The sequence below is a fragment of the Lissotriton helveticus genome, chromosome 3_1 (assembly GCF_964261635.1).
Source record: "Lissotriton helveticus chromosome 3_1, aLisHel1.1, whole genome shotgun sequence".
NCBI classification, from domain to species: domain Eukaryota; kingdom Metazoa; phylum Chordata; class Amphibia; order Caudata; family Salamandridae; genus Lissotriton; species Lissotriton helveticus.
This window is the reverse complement of record NC_136061.1, coordinates 806,788,433-806,809,639: the sequence shown is the minus strand read 5'-3', so window position 1 is coordinate 806,809,639 and position 21,207 is coordinate 806,788,433. Positions and strand designations below refer to the sequence as shown.

Here is a 21,207-nt window from a genome sequence, read left to right as displayed (position 1 = left end):
ATCTTTGCTTCCTCTGCTGGAAGTTGAATCTGTCGACTGATACACATACAGTGGGCCGGTAATGTTCGTTTAGGTCATCAAGGGCATGGGCATATACATCATCGTCCGTGCTATCTCTTTGTTTGGGCACCAGGCTCTTCTATATACTGAGTCCTTCTGGTCCCAGATTCAGTAGTAATATGCGTTTTTTCCTTTTGGCGGTGAATTCCTCTTCGTTTTCATCCTCCAGAACCCCTATAAAGTTGTCTATGTATTCACGCCAGTCCTCCCATTTCATCAATGGTTCCCCTGGTTTTGGTAGGAACTGGACCGGCGCTATGGCGTACCCCGCTGGTGTGCTCATTCTCTCTCCCTTGCCCGTGGACGCACTGTCCGCTTTGCTAGTGGGGCTGCCTGGGGTGCCGTCTGTTTCTGCTTTGTAGGGTTGTGCCCGGGGACTCTCGGTGTCAGCCCCCTCCTCTTGCTTTGTGGTTGCCAGCTCGCTGCCTCTAGTGTAGTGGGGCCGTTTTTTATTTTGTTTGGCGAGCTTTTTCCTATTTTTTTTTTTTTTTTTTTTGTAGCTTGTGCATGTAGTGTGCACCGCCCCCCCTGCTGGCTTCTCTGTTCGTTGGTTGTGGCTCTGCCACGCTCTTCAGTTTGTGTATCTTTCCTTTATAGGCACTTATCTGTGTCACCAGTCCTGGCTGTGCTCATTGGTGCTTCACGTGTCTTGTGTCCTCACCGGTCCTTGCTGCTCTTCCAGGGTCTGCCTGCCTGGCTTGGTGAGTCTCCCACGAGGGTTCTGGTCGCGTCCCGACCTCGTCGCCACTGTAAAGATGCTGGTTGCCAATGAAGCACTGAGCCGATGTTGTTAGATAACACTCTTTAATGTAACTTATTATATCCCTACTGAAGAGCGCCGAGCCGGCGCTGTGTTCCTCTCGGAACTCGCGCCTCGTCTGCAGGCTGCGCGCGCCTCTCTAAGATGGCCGCCGCACGTCACGTCATGACGTGCATCAACTAGTATGCGCCACTACATGTACCTTGGACGTGGGGACATTTTTGTGTGTCATGCGTGTTTGTTTGCTTCAGCATTACAAATGTGTGAGGGTTCGTGCGTATACTTTATGTCTATGTTGCAGAGACTCTTTATATCTTACGTGATTTAGTTTGTCCCCGTGTGTGCCCTCGATTAAATGCTAGGGTGTCGGCGGACAGTAACAACACGTTTATGGTTACTGCTATTTATTTACTTTATATACAGCTATTTAGTACTTACGGTTACGTGGTGGGCTGGGCCGGGGCACACTCCCTTTATTAACTGATGTAAACTGGGCCTGGTGCTGCGGCCGGCCCTCAACGTCGTTAGGCTTTCTTGAATGCTGATGACGCGTGGGGTGCGGGTGGGCCGGGGCGTGCCAATCTGAATAAATTCTGCGCAGGCTGTCGCACAAGCACAACCCCTACCCGGAAGAATAAAATCCAGCCCAATCAATGTCCCGCCCACCGCCGGAAACCCTGAATTAAGGGCCGCCAATGCAATGATATCTCAGTCTTATTGGCTGCGTGGCTCAGGCTCTCACAGCGGCAGCACTCTTCTTCACCGGGACTCTGGAGATGTAGAGAACAACTCTCTGCACCGAGTCATTGAGGTAATCAATTATATCAATAACAATAACATGGGAATAATGTGACGTTCAGCAGACGGGTAGACCCGGCCCTGGTAAGTAAGTGCCGGTGCTAAGCACCGGAAAGCACCGGCACACATTTAATAAGATATAACTTCCAAATAGGAATAAGTAACCAGTTCTTGTTTGGTGTCTTCGGAATTGTGATGAAAATTACGGTCATGTTGTTAAGTGAGATTTTAAATTTAAATTTTGAAAATGCCACTTTTAGAAAGTTGGCATTTTCTTGCCTTAGCCATTTAGTGCCCCCAGCCAGTCTCTGGGTCACATGACTGGGTGTAGCTCACAGTTGGGCTTTGTGCATTCCTTCTAGACAGTCACACACAACAGAAAGCCTAGGTGTACCTAGATGGGCCTTCATTGGCAGGAGGGAGGACGGAGCTGGGCACAGCCCTACTTACATTTGAATAGGCTGTGCCATACCTCCACACAAAGGGCTGCATACTGTCAGGATCTCCCAGGCTACTCTGTCCTCTCAATGAGCAGGAAAGGTTGGGGTGCACTCCCTCGCCATCGGGCATCCACGTGTCACTTATCTCCACCCTAGGAAATTCTCATTGGCCACCAGCAGGTTTCCCCCTTCCAGGTTCACTGCACGGCACACTGCAAAGTACAGGCATGCACACTCTGCCCATACCACTAAAATGTACTACACCTACCACTAAAATGTGCTTGATGCAATGTTACTTGTGTCTGTGGTGTTTCCCTTCCCTTTATTTCCCCCAGGGACCCCTGCATTTCGAGGAACAGCCAAATGATTGAGGACTGGCCCATGGTGCCTGGGGCTGCACTCTCTCTTTATGGACCACTTGGACCGGTCCTGAGTGGAAGGACATGCGCTTCTCTTAGCTGCTGGACTGAAGGCCCAATGTGGCTGGGGCTCCCTTACGTGAGCTGCCGAACTCTCAGTCTCCATCGTGTAGGCCTGCCATATATAAACCCCACCCCTGTACGTCTTGGTTCTTCACACTGAGAATTTCAGCCAGGGTGGTCCAGCAGCTTTTTGTCTCTTCACCTGCCAGCTCCCACACTGATTTCCTTGGCAAAACAGAGAATTTTGCCAATTTAGAGATACATCCCCATGCCTGCTTAGTACTTTACTCATTTGGGGATTCTTTGCTATTTGGTATGGTAATGTACCTCAGAGTCACTCTAGGATCATTACATTTGTGTAATTTGGTTTTGTTTGCTGTATGTGACATTACTTACAACGCGTCTTGCATTTTGACTGTTCTCCTGCAGGAAAGGAAGTTTGATATGTCATGTAGACTTAACTGCTGAAGGTCTTGATAATGCTACCAAGGAGCTGATTCGATCAGATGTATGTCATGCTTAATACTTTTCCTAATATGTGTGTATTCACACAGATGTTCATGGATGTTCACACAGTCTAATGTTAGGTAACATACAGATGTTTATGTATGCCTTTCACCATATTTTCATTCAGACATAATGCAGATGTTATGCATGACTGTCACTTTTAAAGTTGAATTATTATTGTGTGCTTATAACATAAAACCTTGGTCTCGCAATCTACTCACTTAAACACTTTTAATAGGGGTCTGTTCGCTATTCATTGTGCCACTGGTATCACTTTGCCTACCAGCAAGGGATGCTTGAACAAACACTCATTGGGTAATAGAATTGATCTCCAAAGATGGATCTGTGACCCATTGTTTGCCTTCTCCACCAGCACGAATGCGCACATGTTGATTCCTTTTTCATTTTAACTTCTTATGTTAATTTCTTATGTTAATTTATTGTTTGTTCCCAAAACCTCCTCCCCTTGGGATCATTGGATGGGTACTGATGACTCTGGTTTCAGTGCCCATCACATGGTTTACAGGGATCGTTGGGTTCCAAGAACGCGTTCCAACATTCATTGGCTTAGTTTCCCTGGTACATACTCCCCATAGTTATTCTGAAGCCAGGGCTAGAGAAGGCAGGGAACCTGTTGACGTTAAAGGAGAACCTCTAGAAGCCTCTTCCACTTCAAAGGAAGGCCAGGTATAAATATTGGACCTCATATACAACCCTTCAGTATACTTCTGGGCCTGTGAACTCTGGCAGGAAGAAGGACTTCTGTGCTGCTTAAAGAACTGCCCCTCTGCTAGACTGCTGGACTGCTGCTCCGAAAGACTGCTGCCCTGTTGTGCGCACCTGTTGCCTGCTGCCCTCTTGCCTGGGTGAAAAGGGCTGGTCCTTGATCTGTTGAACCCAAGACTCCAGAGTAATTCCATGGGCTAGTTGGCTGGCTTCCTGACTAAAGCCTCAGAGACTGAAGGCTCAAACTACCTTGAACCTGGCACCGGGACTCTGCCTTTTGTGAGACCTACTCCAGTCCTGTACCGTGGATCCAGGAAGGGGGCCCAAAGGTGCTCTGCAAGCCCACCTGTGGGAAAAGCAGAATTGCTGCATATCCTTTGCTGTTCAACGCAGCCCGAGTAGAATCAACGCATTGCCACTGCTGAGAGATTTACCATGGTGCAAGGACACCCTATCGAGCCCACATCAGACTTGCCGTTGTGAGAAGCTTCCCCAAAACAGGCCCTCACATCTCAAATCTCTTGTCAATGGCAGCCTAGAATATGATGCAGGTTCTCGCATCACAGCCTTGCAGCTCCTGAGAACCAGCGCATCGCCTAGACTGTGTGATGCATCCTTGACACCGGACTTCACATCGTGAGCCCCTCATTGATGGGATTCTCGACGAGAACACAGGATCTCTCATCGCAGCTTCGCACCTTCTTGAACCGGGTGAATTGCCTCATCTTCTCTACGCATCCTTAATACGGAATCACAAAATGTTCCTCAACCAGGACTTACGGTACTCATGTTCAGCTAGCCTAACTGGGTACCTGCAGCCTGCCCACACTTCATCGAGGTTGGTCAGAACTTCTGATTTTGTCCCAGTCCAGCGTGACTAGATATCCACAGTTGGCGCTTTGTACTTTTAGTCACTATTTTCACTGAAATCTTTAAAATTGCACATCTCCAGTTAAACTGTTTGGATATTTACCATTTTGGTCTTGTTTTATTCATTAACGATTAATATATATTTCTACATTTGGAGTGGGATCCTTTTGTGGTGTGTTTTCACTGTGCAACTGTTTGAAGTGTTGCACAAATACTTTACACATTGCCTCTGAGTTAAACCGGATTGCTCTGTGCCAAGCTACCAGGGGGTTGAGCACAGGTTAATTTGAGGTTGCTTCTGACTTCACCCTGGAAAGGTTTGTGGTTCCTGCTTGAGTATAATTTCACTCCCCTCATCTACTAACCCAATTTCTTATAGTAAGTTAAGACTACAGCATGAGAGTCCTCTATGGGAGACAAATAAGTTTTCTGCAACCTGTGCACCAGGATCCCAGCAGTAAAAGGGGCCAAATGTGAAATTATCAGAATATGTCTGATCGCAGTGTATAGTGGATATATTAGGAGGCCTGCAATTCAAAAGAATTATAACAACTAACTGTGAAATTGAAGTTTACTTTTCTGAAGTCAAGCACTTATGGAGATCAAATCGCCGAATTTGCAGAATGCGGTCCAATTTTCTTATGCCCGAGTCACCCACAGAGCCAAGATAGGCATGGCAGGCTCCTGGAGAATTTCAACAAAGCAAAGCTTTATTTAAGGAATATTTTCACAACCACTGCATAGGTCTGAATGCTCTCTGTGCGGTCATGGATCTTGGATTGTGAAGGCCATTCCAATAAATACTTACAGGTCAGGGAGGAGGACGGGTCTAACTCAAGGTCATGTTCGGAGAAACATAGGCACACACTAATATATTAGGAGATGGATGGGGCATACCACAGTTCTTTCTATGTTTAACCTTCCACTAGACCCTAGCAGGATTGACATAGAGTTGCTTCATTGAACCCTTTGCCCTTCCGCCGCTGTACTATAACCAAATATTCTAGACAGGATTTCAGACTGTAGGGGTACCTTCTTGCAGCTCAATCCACACTAGTTGGCTTCCTCCCTCAAGGACAGAAACACAATTTCAGACTTCACAAGTCTGTCACTGACTTGGCAATAGAGCTGTAAGCCACTCAGTCCTGAGCTGAAAACGCAGGAACACAGCAGTGCAATGACGGCTGGTGAATTATGGAAATGGTGCGGCCCAAAAGCACTGTTCAGTATTCTGCCTCGGGTCTTGCCTCATGGGAACAGTCCAGCCCGAACGGCCAAGCCATGTCTTCCCTGGACCGGAAACAAGCATCCTGGGACCGGTTTCGGATTCATAATCCTCATCAGCCAGGCTCTCTTGAATCCAGGGGTAGAGTGAGCAAGGGACCCACGTCTGGGCATACCCTGCCAACTTAGTGCGAATAAAACGATACCAAAGGGGATGATGGACGGAGCGTTTGAGCAAATCAAACACTTACCCCCAGTCAACTGATCTGGGTTTAATCCATCACCATTCTTTAGCTCACTCCACCACCCCAGTTCAGACATGGCCATATTCAAATCAGTCTGACCCTGTGCCTCATGGGAACAGTCCAGCCCGAATTGCCAAGCCATGTCTTCCCTGCAGAGCACAGCAACACTGACAACAATGTGGCACAAGCCGCAACACATCCACAACAGAACACAGGACACAACTGGTGCCGACTGGGTGAAGACACCGGCCAACCACAAGTGGCATTGCAGGGAAATGTGAGACGACTATGTACAAGTACAAACACACACGTCTGTTGTCAAAATGTCCACTGTTCCCCATCAAATAGGCAGATCCTCACAAACAGCCACGATGTACAAAGTCATGCAGTCTGTATGTTACCATGTACAATGCGACAACACACATGTGAACACATTGTTAAACTGCACCTCCCCTTCACATTGCAGAGGGACAATCAATACGTCCTGCAGGGCAGTCCGACCCTCTCTTTTTTGATGAAGAAGAGGACCACCACAGCTTCGACTCTGACGCCCTCCAACAGCACGTGGAGAGCCTCCGCAGCCCACTTCCAGGAGCTGTGAAGCCCAGCTGCTATGAGGAGACCCTACCCCCAGCACAGACTACACAGCAAGCAGCACCCACCACCACGGCTGCCTCCCAGGACCCCCACAAAGAACGCATGGCCTTCCAACGCTGTGTGTTGTAATGCCAGGAGCAGCTGGCTGAACAGGTGCGGCTCGGCTTCGACCGCATGGCAGACAAACTAGATGCCATACGTGGATGTTTAGTCTGGATGTTTAAGTCCCATCAGGGGCCACTCACAGTCCCTAATGGACACCCATAGTCTGCTCCATGCTCTCCAACAAACCATGGCTGACATCGCCAGAGCCCTGACTCAGAGACAAGAACGACTGACTAGTCAGAGTGGCTCCATCGAGCTCGCCCGGGAGGTGGGAAACATGTGGAGGCTCAGGGAGACCATGGACCTGGCCAATGCGTAAAGAGCAGCTGCCACGGCTGCATACCAGCAAGTGGTAGCTGGATTCCTCAATGACCTCAAAACCTTCCTCATGGCATTGCTGCCACAAGGCCTTGCGCTGATGCATGGTGCTGCTACCACTACATCCACATCTCCGCCCCCTGAAGTTTCAGTGCCACACAGTGTGGCAGACATTCCACTTCCGGCCCCTGAGGTTTCTCTGCCTCACAGTGCTGGAGACAGAACGCCACCACTCACATGTGAGCACATGGTACAGCAGAGGACAAAGAGGCGGATGAAAGCGCCATCGTGGTAAGAAGGACGCAGTAGCATTCATCTCCGCCATATGTGCGGTTTCAACTTGGTTCTGCACTCTGCATCATCACCTTCCACTGTCCCCCGATACACTCTGCGACACTCACCTTGGACATCGACATGGACTGCAATATTCAGTTTGATCGCCACTCTTCCTCTTCCTTTGGTCTTGTCATTCCCTGAAGGATTCTGGCTGGCCTTCCACAGGCCAACATTGTAAAGTGGGGATTGCATGGCCCTGTACTGCTCCAGATGCAACACTTCACTGAATTGGCATCAAACATTCCGAATCACACAGATGTGTCGTGTCTATGGTCTTTCATGCTTGGTAGTATTGATGAATGTAGGGTCAGTGAATTCCCCCTATGTCCATGTGGCTCATGTCGTTGGATTGGGTCACAGGGTGACACATTGCCGAATGTTGTCCGGGTGGCGCCGATGCAACAACAGGGACACACGCATTAGTTACTTCCTTGTCCAGCCCCGTACAGAACCATGCCCAGAGCCCCTGGGTAATTGTTCAAACCCTTACGCTGGACTGGCATACGCCAAGCCAGCCCACTACGCTTACGCTCCAGGGGGTGACAACAATGCTACGTTTGCCAGAACCTCCCTGTAGTGCTCTCCTGCTCACAGGTCTAGTTGTCAGCATGCCATGGCCACTCCCTCACTGATGGTTTACACCCACACCCCACACATCCAGCACATGTGTCACAGCCCATGTGACCCTGCCAATAAAAAGGGTCAGGCGCACATGCACTCTGCCATTTCAAACCTCTCTCGAGGTGTATCTGTGTGGTGTGTATTTAAGCTTGACTCAAGACCCAGCACCAAATGTGAGACCTGGGCGCACGCAGAGTGGAGCTGCATGATGTGGAGGGTGCTGTGTCTGTGGGCCCCGAGTCTGGGGCTTGCACCGGCACATGGTGGGCCCTCATTTCTACACGTCAGTGGCGGCAGGTGAGCAGTGGGGCCTGGTTGCGCAGGGACGGGCATGCATAGCTGGGCAGCGGGAGGGGCTGGAGTGCAGCTGCCTGGGGGCGCAGTGGCGGGCACCACTACTGGGTGGCGGGAGGGGCTGGAGTGCAGCTGCCTGGGTGTGCAGGGGTGGGCATGCACCACTGGGCAGTTGGAGGGGCTAGGATGCAGCTAGCCAAGTGCGCAGTGGCGGACAGGCAATGATGTCGCATGCAATTCTATGTACTTTGCCATTCATGTATCTGGACTCTGTTTCAGATGACAGGTCTGTCTCAGATGTGGAACATGGTGAACTGCACTACATACCAGCAGGTGGTTGGAGACACACCTGTGGCAGCAGGTGAGCAGTGTGGCCTGGGTGTGTAGTGTCTGCACTCTCTCTCTCTCTCTGTCCCTCTCTTCTTTTCTCTGTGTCTCTCTCCCACTCTCTGTCCATCTATCTCTCTCTCCCCCTCACTGTCAGTCTATCCCTTTCTCTCTCCCCTCTGTCAGTCTATCTCTCTCTCCCCCTCACTGCCCGTCTATATCTCTCTCCCCTCTCTCTCTCCTTCGCTCTCTCCTTCGCTCTTTCTCTGTCCCTTGATGTGTGCAGGACACACCTTCTCATCATGGTTTTTGTCTTGCAGGCTGTGACCTACGCATTGTCCCATGGAGAGCCGCCCTGTGTCTTCCTTTCTGTTCTGTGTTTGTTTTAATACATTTTCATTTGTTGTTTTGAAGGTGAATGTGTGATGCTCATTTTTGTGTCGACACATGCATGTAACCAGTTTTTATTGTGCATCATCAGGCAAATGTTTGTATATGAATCCGTGTAGTCGATGTGGCATGTCTTTGTCCGGGGAGGAGGGTCCTGGGGGTGGTGGCGTTGGGTGTTTTGGCCCTCTTGGGTGTCCAGGCTGCATGATGAGTGGCTCCATGGCATCTTTTGTTCTTCATGTGTGGCTCTGGGCTGGCCTCTCTTTTGTGGCACATCCTGTGGTCTGACTCTACACCAGGTCAGAGCGGATGTTAGTTTCCTGCAACTAACACGCTTTATCGCAGGGTTTGTGACCTTATCGCCGATGTGGCTGGTCATTAAGAATGTTCCAGAGTGGTGTTGTTGCGGCTTTTTGCTCGGGAACGCCTACTCTGCATCGCATTAGCGATAGTTGCATGGGTCATCTGTGGCAATGTTTTTTGCGGCTGCTATCGCAGGTAAACTGGTGCTATGGGCTGTTAGCACCAGCTTGTGAATGGGGTGATACATTTATCGCGACTTTGGCTGCGATAAAGTGCCATTAACTCGGCGATAGCCCCTTGAGAATATGCCCCAAAGTAAATAGGATGCCTCACGCACACAAACTAAAAGGGCCCCAGGGAAGGTAATACGCTGGTTCCTTACACTCGGGGAAGCTGATGCGTTGATTCCTTGATCTGGGGGAGGTGATGCGTCGATTCCTTACTGCTGCGCAGGCGAGGTGATGCGTATGTTCAGTACGGGAGAGGAGGTGATGGGTCGGTTTCTTACTGCGTGGAGATGTGATGCATCCGTTTCCTACTGCGTCCCCCAACGATGCGACAGACCTGGCGCCTCAATGCGACAATCCAGGATGATAAGTTGATTCTTGCAGCTGCATAGCAGGGCTTGCGTCGAAATCGTTGCAGTGATCTCGGACTTTGGCAGTATGCAGCCACTGCAGGCCAACCCCAGACTGCAAACAGCACAGGGGTAGGACTCCTCCTCAGTTTCTCCAGCTCATCTCCTTGTCAAAGGTTCCTCCTGATTTCCCAGAAGTGATCTAAAAGTTTGGGGTCTGGGCCCCTTATTTTATACAGTTATTCTCTTTGTTCTCTCCCTGACCGGGCTCTGAACCCAGTCCAAACCAGTCTGAGGGGCACTTTGCAAGGGCACAACAACCACCATTCACTGGCGTAACCAAAATGGAGGGGGCCTCCTTGCAAAGTATGTAGAGGGGCCCCCTCCGGGCTCAATTAGGAGCTCTCCGGACAGCGTGCAGTGCCGAGGGGGCCCCCTGGAGCTTCGGGCCCCGCGTGGGCTGCGGGGGCCTATGTTACGCCCCTGCCTCCATTGTCAGTGTGAGCCCTGGCTCCAGACACACCACAGTGGGGCAGAGCCATCATTGTGGAAGGCAGGCACAGCCCTATTCAGGTGCGACTCCTCCCACTACTCCAAATGCAGACCAGACCTATTCAGACTAGCGCTGACTCATCCAGACTCTCTGGAGCCGCTGCACATCCCCAGCCCCTGTCACTCCAAAGTCAGACAGTCAATACACATCCTAGCAGAGGCACACTGGATTGCTAAGCAAGAAAATACCTACTTTCTAAAAGTGGTATTTTCAAACACGGAATGTAAAAATCACCCTCACTAAAAGATGCTGTTTAACGTTCTGAGTTCAGGCATACTAAACTTTATTTTCTAAACTTTATGTTCCTATCTGGTTCCCAGGGGCAGTTATGTTTATAAGATGTTATAAGCAAACTTCCGCTTCTATCCCATGGTAACAGATAGCCTTACAATAGTGAAAAAACTAAATTGGCCGTATTTCACAGTCAGGAGTCAGAACATGGCACACACATCAGGGCATATTCTACCTTTCACATACACTGCACCCTGCCCACAGGGGTACCTTGGGCCTACCTTAGGGGTGACTAACATGTAAAGGGAAGGTTAAGGCCTGGCAAGTGGGTGTACTTGCCAAGTTGACATAGCAGTACTAGACTGCACACAGGCTCTGCAACGGCAGTCCTGAGTTACATTTACAGGCTGCTTATATGGGAGGCACAATCAGTGCTGCAGGCCCACTAGCAGCATTTGATTTATAGGCCCTGGGCACACACAGTACCCTGTACTAGGGACTGAGTAGTAAATCAAATAAGCCAATTATGGAAACACCAATCCATACATATATTTTACAGGGAGAGCATATGCACTTTAGCACTGATCACCAGTGGTAAAGTGCCCAGAGTCATAAAACCAACAAAAACAGGTCAGAAACAGAAGACCACAAAGTCAAAAATCTGGGGATAACCCCGCTGTAAAAGCCAGGTCTAACAGGTAATAAAGCAGTTACCTGTATTTTGCAGATGACAGGGTTGTATTCCTTGGGGAGAAGATGCCCCTGTGTAGGTAGGACCTGGAGAAAGAGATCCATATTGAAATCTGCTGGGAAGAACTGGATAGGGATGTGTATGCACCCCAAATCCTTCGTTTCCTCTGACCTTTAGTTAGCAGTCCGACCGCTGCGGTCAGCCTGTCGGGAAGTTAACTCGTAATATAGACGGCCTTGTTGTGCCTCTGTACTGCCCAATGGAGGCTGAATTCCCCTGACCATGACCCTGACGGTTGGCGGTGTGCTGGCAGTCAAGCCTCTGTCTTCCCAAAGACAATCTGCCCAACTGTTCTGGACGGCTCACCACTGTCGGATCGCCACTGCCAGGATGGTGATTCACGGACTGCCAAACTTGTAATAAGACCCTATGTATTTTCTTTATCCACCTGTCACATACAGAGAAGGCTTTTGGCCATTACCATGGGGAAAGGATTTTTAGACAATATATGTCAATGTACTCTGGCTCTGCGATTGGGGACAGCTATCAGTTGACAGAGTGATGTGCTGGGGCATTCTAGCTTGCAAGAGGCGCTCTTCCAACATGCTAGTTGTGTTTTGGCTGAAAGATGACACCTCAACGCTGAATAGGTCCCCGGAGCCTAGCACTCAGGGAAGTCTACCTACTTCTCATCTACAGTACTTAGCAATTCAGAATTCTATGCAGTCCTTTGAAACCTGGTCCTTAATGATTGAGTGTTACAACCAATCATCCAGAGCCTTGTGAAGTTGTTCACCTGAGCACACAGTCTGGTGGAAATCAAAGTGAATACATATTTCAGTGTCACAAAATACCTTTTATCCTCAACTGTGAGACCAGCAGCTACTCAGCAATGGAGCAGCACGTTTGGGTGTTCCTATCAGGTTGAAGTAGGTGTTGCTCAAATTTAAGTTTGATCTCATCGTAATGAATATGCCGTAATCTTTGCACAGCACTGGCCTGACGGTGATGGCAGACATTGTATAATATCAAAAGTCAATTAGGTTCTTCTTTCAAATCAGATGTTTGTTGTTATTCCTCAGTCCTGTTCTGCCAGAGCTGACACACAGAGTCTGGGGATGAGCACTTAGCAGACCTCCTTTTGTCAGGCGTTACAGTGGCTGTGTGCTTGACCACTTACTTGGTAAAGGTGATATTTTCTTCTTCTTAGAAAAAGACAAAGACCTCCCGCCTCCCTGGAAGAAGATATAGGGGGAGATAGATGCTGGGGAAACTAGAACAGAAAAGAGAACAATAACTTCCTACCCAGTGAATTTAAAAGTGCATCAGTCAAAACTTCAATAATTTTCATCGATATTTGTTCAGCCCAGTGTGCAATATAAAAAAAACATACATTTCATTTTCTTTTTATTGTATTTAATCAAAACACATCTTTTTTTTTCAAAATATTTTTTATTTTTGTACATAGACATACCTAAGCAAAACATTTGTTGAAAACATGATTAATATTTTGCCCACAAGGCTACTCAAACCCTTCTCACTATTCACCTGACGTAAAATAATAGAATCACACTTTATTCACACACATCCCAAAATATTCACCCACCATACCACATTCGTACCTTTCATCACACCTCTCATTGAAAGCAGTAGCGGAGCACAGCGTAATAATGATAATTTCATCTTGTTATATCTGTTTCTCTCTGAAGATCCCAGAGTATTGACGTCAACGCTCTGGGGATCTTAAAAGGGAAACACATACAATGAGATGAAATGATCATTATTACTTTGGTTCAATTAAAACTTATACTTATTATATTTTATAAATAGAAAAATAATGAAACATCAAAGTATCGAAGATATATAGGAGGTACTATGTACTAAAGTGTATCTAAGCAGAACTATATGTATACCTAGTTGATTTCTCTCAGGAAAACACTTGAGTCATGATGTGCAGATCTCTCGCTGTACTCCCCTACTGCTGTTAATGAGAACTACTTAAGGTGAATGGTGAGAATGGTTTGAGAAGTCCTGTGGGCGAAATATCAATGATGTTTTCAAAAGATGTTTTAAGCATGTTTATGTACAAAAAGAAAAAATATTTTGAATAAGATATGTTTTGATAAAATAAAATAAGAAAATGAAATGTATTTAGTGTATTTGTATTGCACACTGAGATTATAGAATGAAAATGATTTAAGTTTTAACGGTTGCTTTTTTAACTTCATGTGGTAGGTGGTTATTTTCTCTCTTTAATGATATTTTCTTTTACACCACAGGCTGACCTGGTGAAATTGATCTGAAACAGTGATCTAAGCTTAAAGGATATCTCCTTGTTCTTTTTATATATTTGTGAAACAGAACCTGACACACAAAAATATTACAAAAATATCATGGGCAGGGAGGAGCAAAGGGATGATAGCAGCAGTGGCATGTAGGAAAGACTTCTGATGCCAACCTGTTGTGCCTACACAATAATCGGTTATTCCTGATAGCCAGCTCGGCATACCCAACCCCATAGGCAAATTCATCCATTCTATACACATCTCACAAATAGGGTTAAGTGTGGGCTAGAGTCATGGAAGACTACAAAGATTTACCTGGAATGGCCAGTAGGAATCCTTCCCAAATAGACGTGCACGTGAAAAGGCATGCACAATGACAACCATTATTTTTGTCATGGTTTGAAGTTGGGGACTCCATTCTCTCACAGTTAAAGGAATACTATTTTGGGTGGGGCTACCTCCTGAACTGAATATTCCACATGTCAACAACACACTACCAAAGTCATGAAGAACACAAGTCAAAAAAACATAAAGACATCAGGAGTAGAGTGGCATGGTGCAACTGTGGCTGGGAGTTTCAACCTTATAGTTTTCCATGTGGATATGTCACTAATCTTGTTTACTGGGATCCTGATTAGAAATTTTAGGGTAGGAAATTGTGCTTCAAAATCTAATGTTATTGTTGATCTATTCACTGATAGATTGATAGCCAATTAGGACTGAAGGAGATAATTTGGAAACTATCCAAACTTTGGGGAAGGCAGTCAGGCTGTGGCTACTGGGTCATAACCGTGTGGGTTACAGCTTTTGCCTCTGATGTCCGGGGTGTCCGGTCTACGTTGGAGCTGTAATCTCAGCTAAATACACCCCTACTGCACCTGACTGTCACAGTAGTAATGGCAAGCAGTCCAAGGCATCTCAAGGAAGTAGTGAGGGGTGGTATAGAATCAGAAATGAAGCAGTCAAACAATAGACACAATAATGTAATCTGCAGCCTGCGCTTTTCTAGTAGGAAAATGAGAAGTACTTTAAACACATAACAACTCAATCTTATACATAAGCAATATGCTGCACTACAGGAAAGGTATTTTAAGCAAACTACAAGAGTTACTACACAAACAGACATGTGCGGGCTCACTGTGGTGAAACGAGGCAGCTTTTTTAGGTTCTGTGAACTGCCGGTCAGTCATAAACCTTTGACAAGACAGTTCTTTTAAGCAGGTTGCAATTGTCTCAACAAAGTCCTTGAAAAATCCATTAGTCAAGTTCTCAATCAATTACCATTTCAGGTGTTAGCATTACCTGAGGTAATGCAGACATAAGAGCTCCGAGCGCAGGGGTGCAGGCTTCAACCGCACTGTGCCAGCAGTCAGAAAGGCTTCTTTCTGGCAGTTTGGCTTCTTTCTCTCTGCAACAGGCTTATGCAACTTGCAAATGCAAATGGGAAGGTACTCTGAATGGGCAGTCTGGCACTCATGGAGGATTCCTTCCTCTTGTCCGTGAGGCAGGGTCACGGTCCTTGGAGTGCACCAACTGCAGAGTCAGCATAGGCCCACTGGACTTCCTCTGTGGCAATTGCTGAAACAAGCACCTTGATAAGACAAAGGTTCACATAGGTTTATCTTTGACCTGCAGGGAGGTTGGGAGATCCTCTGGCAGGTTTAGTACAATTTTCAACACACTGCCATGTCAGTCTGCTTCTCCTGGGCCACTTTTCTCTCCAAGTTTTACAGCTGGGACTGTCCTCCGGGGGTATACAGCTTGTTTGAAATTTGTCTTTCTGAAAGGTCACAACAATTCTTTTGGACTTTTTGGTGGACCCTATTGTTGCTTGCTATAGAACTCTGTACATTTTACCCCTGCTAATAAATGGTAGAGTGTTTGAGCTCTGCCTTTCAACATAGTAGAATTGGTATACTCAGGATTAGCATATTTAGCTTACTTATAATTCCCTTATGTCCCTAGTATATGGTACCTACAGTGTACCAGGACCTGTAAGTTAAATGTCACCAGTGGGCTGCGGTTCTCTTTGTGCTACTAACTGCAGTTACAATGCAAACGTGACTGCAGGCCTGCCACCAGTAGCATGGAAATGAGAGTTTTAACTGACATTTTGACATGTCAAAATATCTTCTTATGACAGGCCTAAAATTATCTTTTTAAATATTAATCAATCACCCCAAAGTAAGCCTTACTGCCCATTAAGGCAGGCTGCATGATATTGAAAAGTTGGAAGAGTAAAGCGGAATGTTAAGCAAGTCCACATGTGCAGTGACTAGCACATTAAAGTTATTTTCACTGTAGCAGGGTTGGCTGTTCCACAGGAAAGCACTGGGATACAAAATTAGGTTTAATAAATATTATCTCTCCCAAGGAAAATACTGCACATTTAATGTTTTGACTTGTTGAAATCTTTATTACAATTTGCTTGTGAAGTCAGATTTGTTGTAGTAAATATTTGAGTAAGATGACTTTTAAAAAGGAATTTTTGCTCTGCCTGAAGACCCTGGAAGCTAAATCAGCTAGTTGCTTTATGTCTTCTGCCAGCCCGTAGTTAACATTTCATTGGGCGTAAATGGAGTGTGAATTTTCTCAAAGGCCAAGAATAAAAGGCCTTGAATGTGGGGAGGTGTTGTTGCACCCATGACAAGTTGGTCTGTGAGCTGGGCTTAAGGATTTGATTAACTTCAAAGAGGCCTACCCTGCCACAAGCAGAAGTAGCTCACAACCAGGCCTGCAGACTTCTTTTGTCCCTCCCACCAGGCCAGCCACCATCATGTTGGGTCTCTTGTTGACATCACACAGTGCCAGATCCTGCTGGAGTGTCAATACCTGCATGGTAGATTAGCTGGGTTTTTTCTTTTTATATTGGCTTCAAAGAAGGGAGAATGCCAAAACAATTGGTGTGCATATACTGTCTAGTTGCTGAAAGCGCAGCTTTGTCCTACCAGATTTCTGCCTCTGAGTTTTAGGGGATACAGAGACTGCCTAAAACTGGACTTTTGTATTAGATGCGGGCATACGCTAGGGTAACCATAATCTACCCCCACACACATTCAGCCCTCAGAGCCCATGTTCAATGGGTCAAAGACTTCAGCTATCATGAAGATGTACAATGTCGGTAGGGTTAGCTACAGACACTTTACCCCATTGGTTATGGTGTTCCCAGGGTTCATCCCCACTCACTAGCTTGTGCCTGGCATACATTTGGCATCTCCAGGCTTATACTTCACAACACGCCGGAACCTGTGAAAGATCAGATGAGGACTACAACTGTTGTCTGAGACCTGAGAAGAACTTATATGACTGGACCTGCTCTCCCTGTTGTACCCAGGACAAGAATTGAACTCCAAGGGTCATAAGGCTGACGCCCTGTAAAGCTAAAGTGACACAATATGCTACAAGAGGCATTTCTTGCAACTGCCTAGCTGACCAGTAGCAACTGCACCTGGACTAGACCCTCTTGTTGGCCTCTGCCTGCCACCCTGTGAGTCTCCAAGGGGCCGATCACAGAACTAATCGGAGATAAAATCCTAAACTTCCTTCTTTTGGTATGCACAGAAGGCATTTAGTAGTAGTAAAGAGTGGTCTCCTAACTTTACTACTACTAAACTGAGATAACATTCTAAACTTACTTCTTTTGGTATTCACAGAAGACATTTATTAGTAGTAAAGTTAGGACTCCTAATGTTACTACTACTAAACTGAGATAAAATCCTAAATTTACTATTTTTTTGTATTCACAGAAGGCATTTAGTAGTAGTAAAGTTAGGACTCCTAACTTTACTACTACTAAATGCCATCTGTGAATACCAAAAGTAGTAAGTTTAGGATTTTATATCAAATTAGTTCTGTGAATCGGCCCCTAAGTGTCTCCCCTGAGGTAGAATCTTTGACCAGGGTGAACCTGGTGAGTGTATCCGACCCATGCTCCCCTGCATTCAATATCAAATTGCATGTAGATCCTGTTGTACTGTGACCATTGACACCGTCCTTCTTGGTGCTATCTCTACCTAAAACTTAAAAAATGCAAATGTTTTGTTCCCATTGTTGGATTTTTGTCATTGGAGTGTCATTTTGTTGGGTTAAATTGTACCTTATTTTTCAAATTCATTTTGTAATTCTATTGTTTTTCAATCTGACTTTATAACTGTTTAGTACTGCATAAAACACCATACACATTTCTCCTAAGTTAAGCCTGTTTGCTCTGTGACATGGCTAACAGAAGGCTGAGCTCAAGCTTATTTAGTGATTTTAGTGGTTCACTTTGACAAGGACTATGATTATTACTTGAGGTGGGTACTTACCCCCTCAATTAGTACCTTGATTTTTTACACAGCTCTTGTGTTACAGGTTTCTCCTTTTCCTTCAGAGGAGGCAGACAGAGTCCCTGGTCTTAGGTAGACCCATAGCTCTCCAGAAAGATGCGCCACCATGAGGTGATAGCTCCTTAACTATATGATATTGGCTATCATTGATACCAGGCCTGGCTCAGAACCACTCTTCGAGAACTCTGTGCAGTACTCATATCTTTGGTGAGTGAAGACACATGGAACTGGAATGAAGTGCAAAAGTTTGAGTCTCACTTTTTTGAAATATTTTCAGACAATGGACGTGGATCCACTCTCTAAAATCCAGGAAAAAGTTTAGTGTGGTTCCTTTTAACATTTCACTTTCTGGCTGCAGCGCTGGCACAGCTGTCTTCAGTCTTCTTGCACAAACCACTCAAGGGGGAGTCAAAAGGACGAGATGCTGCCCAAAAGCTTCCCCCCCTTTACCAACTGAATCTGCTAACTCAACATCATCCTCCCACCCTCAATTAAATGGCAGCAGTCAGGAAGGATTAATCAGGAATTCCCTGTTTAAAGGTTACCATACAATTTCTAACGGTAGCCATTTCTCCATCCCTCCACCCTTCAGTGTCACAGCTATATCCTCCAGCTCAGAAATGGAGTCAATATACTTCCACTATCTGGGAAGGCTGTATCACAACTTCCATCTTGTGCCATGACAAACAAAAGACAATCCAAAAAGTTATCCCACTGGCTTTAGCATTCACAAGCAACATGCAGTCTTGATACCAATACATTTATCATACGCACTCTACATACACTCAGTGATGTCAGCGTAGTGACTGGGCAAGACATTTAAACAGAACTTTCTATGAGTGGGCCTGTTGGCATTGCTCTCTCACTTTTGACAGGTAAAATGTCCGGTCCAATAATACGGATTCAATAATGATATGATGATGCCATCATCCCTCACAGTACATGTCCCCATTTGCACAGATGGTGGTCTTCTGTGTGCTACAGATTACACTTTTGGCACCCATCCTGATCTCAGAGCCCAACCAAGGGTCCTGTGGTTTATTTCGGAGATACCGTACTCCTCTGGACACATGCAGTATTTCATGTGTGATTCAGCCAAAAGAAAATCCGGATACCAGTTTCACATGCAGTAAGATTACTCAGGACAAGAGTGCACATCAATTTACCTTGCAGGGGACATTACCATACTCTACAATTACTGAAAGAAATACAATTACAGCGGGAAATGTTATGGTGCGCCAGAGCTAATACTAATTTAAAGCCACACAGCATTTCTCAAATTTACTTTGGAAACATTAATAACAGAACATTTTAAAATGTCTTACCAGCTTGCACTCTGGCTTTGGAATTTTATCACAATCACATTCTAAAATAAACAAAAACGTACATTATTTATTAAATTATGTGTTAAATTTATGCATATCTGAAATAACATAAATCATTTGTCTGGATTCCTCCCACCAGTGGTGAGGCTATTTTTAAAATGTAAACCCTAGATTAGAAGCTATAAAGATGCATCAATAATCACATGATGTAGCATATCTGGTTAGGTCAATGAGCCATGTTTAAAAGCTTGTATGATGACATAGGTTATTGTACTTTTAAATCAATAAATGGAAATGGATTTAATAGGAAGCAAAATAAGGCAAATATAAACGCAGTACCATATTCCAAGAGATACAGTTTATCACACCAGATATGAAATAATTCGATATGATCAGTACCAGAATGTTAGGAGCCTGACGAAGTATGGATGCAATATTAGGTTTATTGAATGAAAAACAAACTAGTATACTACATTGTAGTTTTTATTTCAAGAGTAAATATTCAAAAAGGCTCAAATAAAATACGACTAACTGACAGCTGTTCTAAAACTGTAGGGGTAAAAAGGAGCTGAAATTATCTAGTGTTAATCAAGTGAAAATTCCATCATCTTAGACTCCAAAACCACCTTCTTTTTTAATAAAGAATAAAGACACACATGAAGCATACATACAGCCATTAGGTCCCACACCAATCACAATTAAAATACACTTGTACCATAACATGTTTTGCCTCTCATGCTAACAGACCAACATAAACGCAGACACCTATGGCACAGGTTGAAAAACAGACAGGCACTAATAAACACCCCGGCTCATACAAACAGCACTTAGCGGTACTCGTGTAAATACAGACAATATGCAAACTAACACCTATGCATATGTTCACACTCAGATGCAATATACAGTGACCCATACAGTAAAAGTCAGCACACATACAGGAACACATGCAAACATGTGGTGAATGAAGATGTGTTAAAAAGGGAGATATATGTCTGAATTGTTAAATTCATGAATGCAGATAGATGCATTGATGTGGTGCATGGAATGAATGGATGGATGGGTGAATGGATGGATGCATGCATGCTTTGTTGTGTAACTGGGTCAATGGATGGAGTGGTGAGTGTGTGAATGCCTAGGTAAATAAATGTATGGGCTCACAGCTAGATGGACAAATGTAGAAATATGAGTGGGGATGTGGATGGATACATGGAGGGACGTAAGTGAGCGGGTGGACGGAATGACAAATGCAAGAAATGGGGTTGTTGGTTTACTAGGTGTTAGCCCTGATCAAGCAGCAACCACAATCCATGTCAGGATGAGACATAAGCCAACCCTAAATTAACCTATGCTGAACCCTCTGGTAGCTTGGCACAAAGCAGTCCGGTCTAACTTACAGACAATCTGTAAAGTATTTGTGCAACACTTCAAGCAGTAATAAAGTGAAAAAACCACACAAATAGGATTGCACACAAAGTTAGTTAAGTAGATACATTTTTAATAAATCAAGACCAAAACTACAAATATCCAATCCGTAGAAACAGATATGCAATTTCAAATATATCAGTAAATATTGCGCCAAAAAGCACAAAGCACCAACTGTGACTTCTGGTCGTGCCAGACCGGAAAAAAAGTCTCAAGTTCCAGCCAAAGCACAATGGGGCACGGATGGCAAAATGGACTCAGTTAGACCCACTAAAAACAGTCCCTTAAATCCTGGTTTCCGGAGCGTTGAGAAGATCTGCGTCAAAGATGAGTCATTCAGTCGAAGAAATGCTATTTGAGGTCCTGCGTCATTGTCGAGGATCTCATCGATGAGGGCGATTTGGGTCTTTGCGTTGGTGGAGACCTACGCATTGGCAGCGATGTGTTGATTC

At 45.5% G+C, this 21,207-nt stretch overlaps 1 protein-coding gene across 1 annotated transcript in view; it reads right to left on the bottom strand.

Moving 5' to 3' along the window:
• The window catches only part of OTOG (otogelin), a 1,048,712-nt gene that overhangs the window by 151,878 nt on the left and 875,627 nt on the right, over positions 1-21,207 (bottom strand). Inside the window, exon 48 of the mRNA XM_078682941.1 lies at positions 19,334-19,374. Coding sequence (XP_078539067.1) covers positions 19,334-19,374 — 41 coding nt within the window. The remainder of the gene's footprint in view (positions 1-19,333; positions 19,375-21,207) is intronic.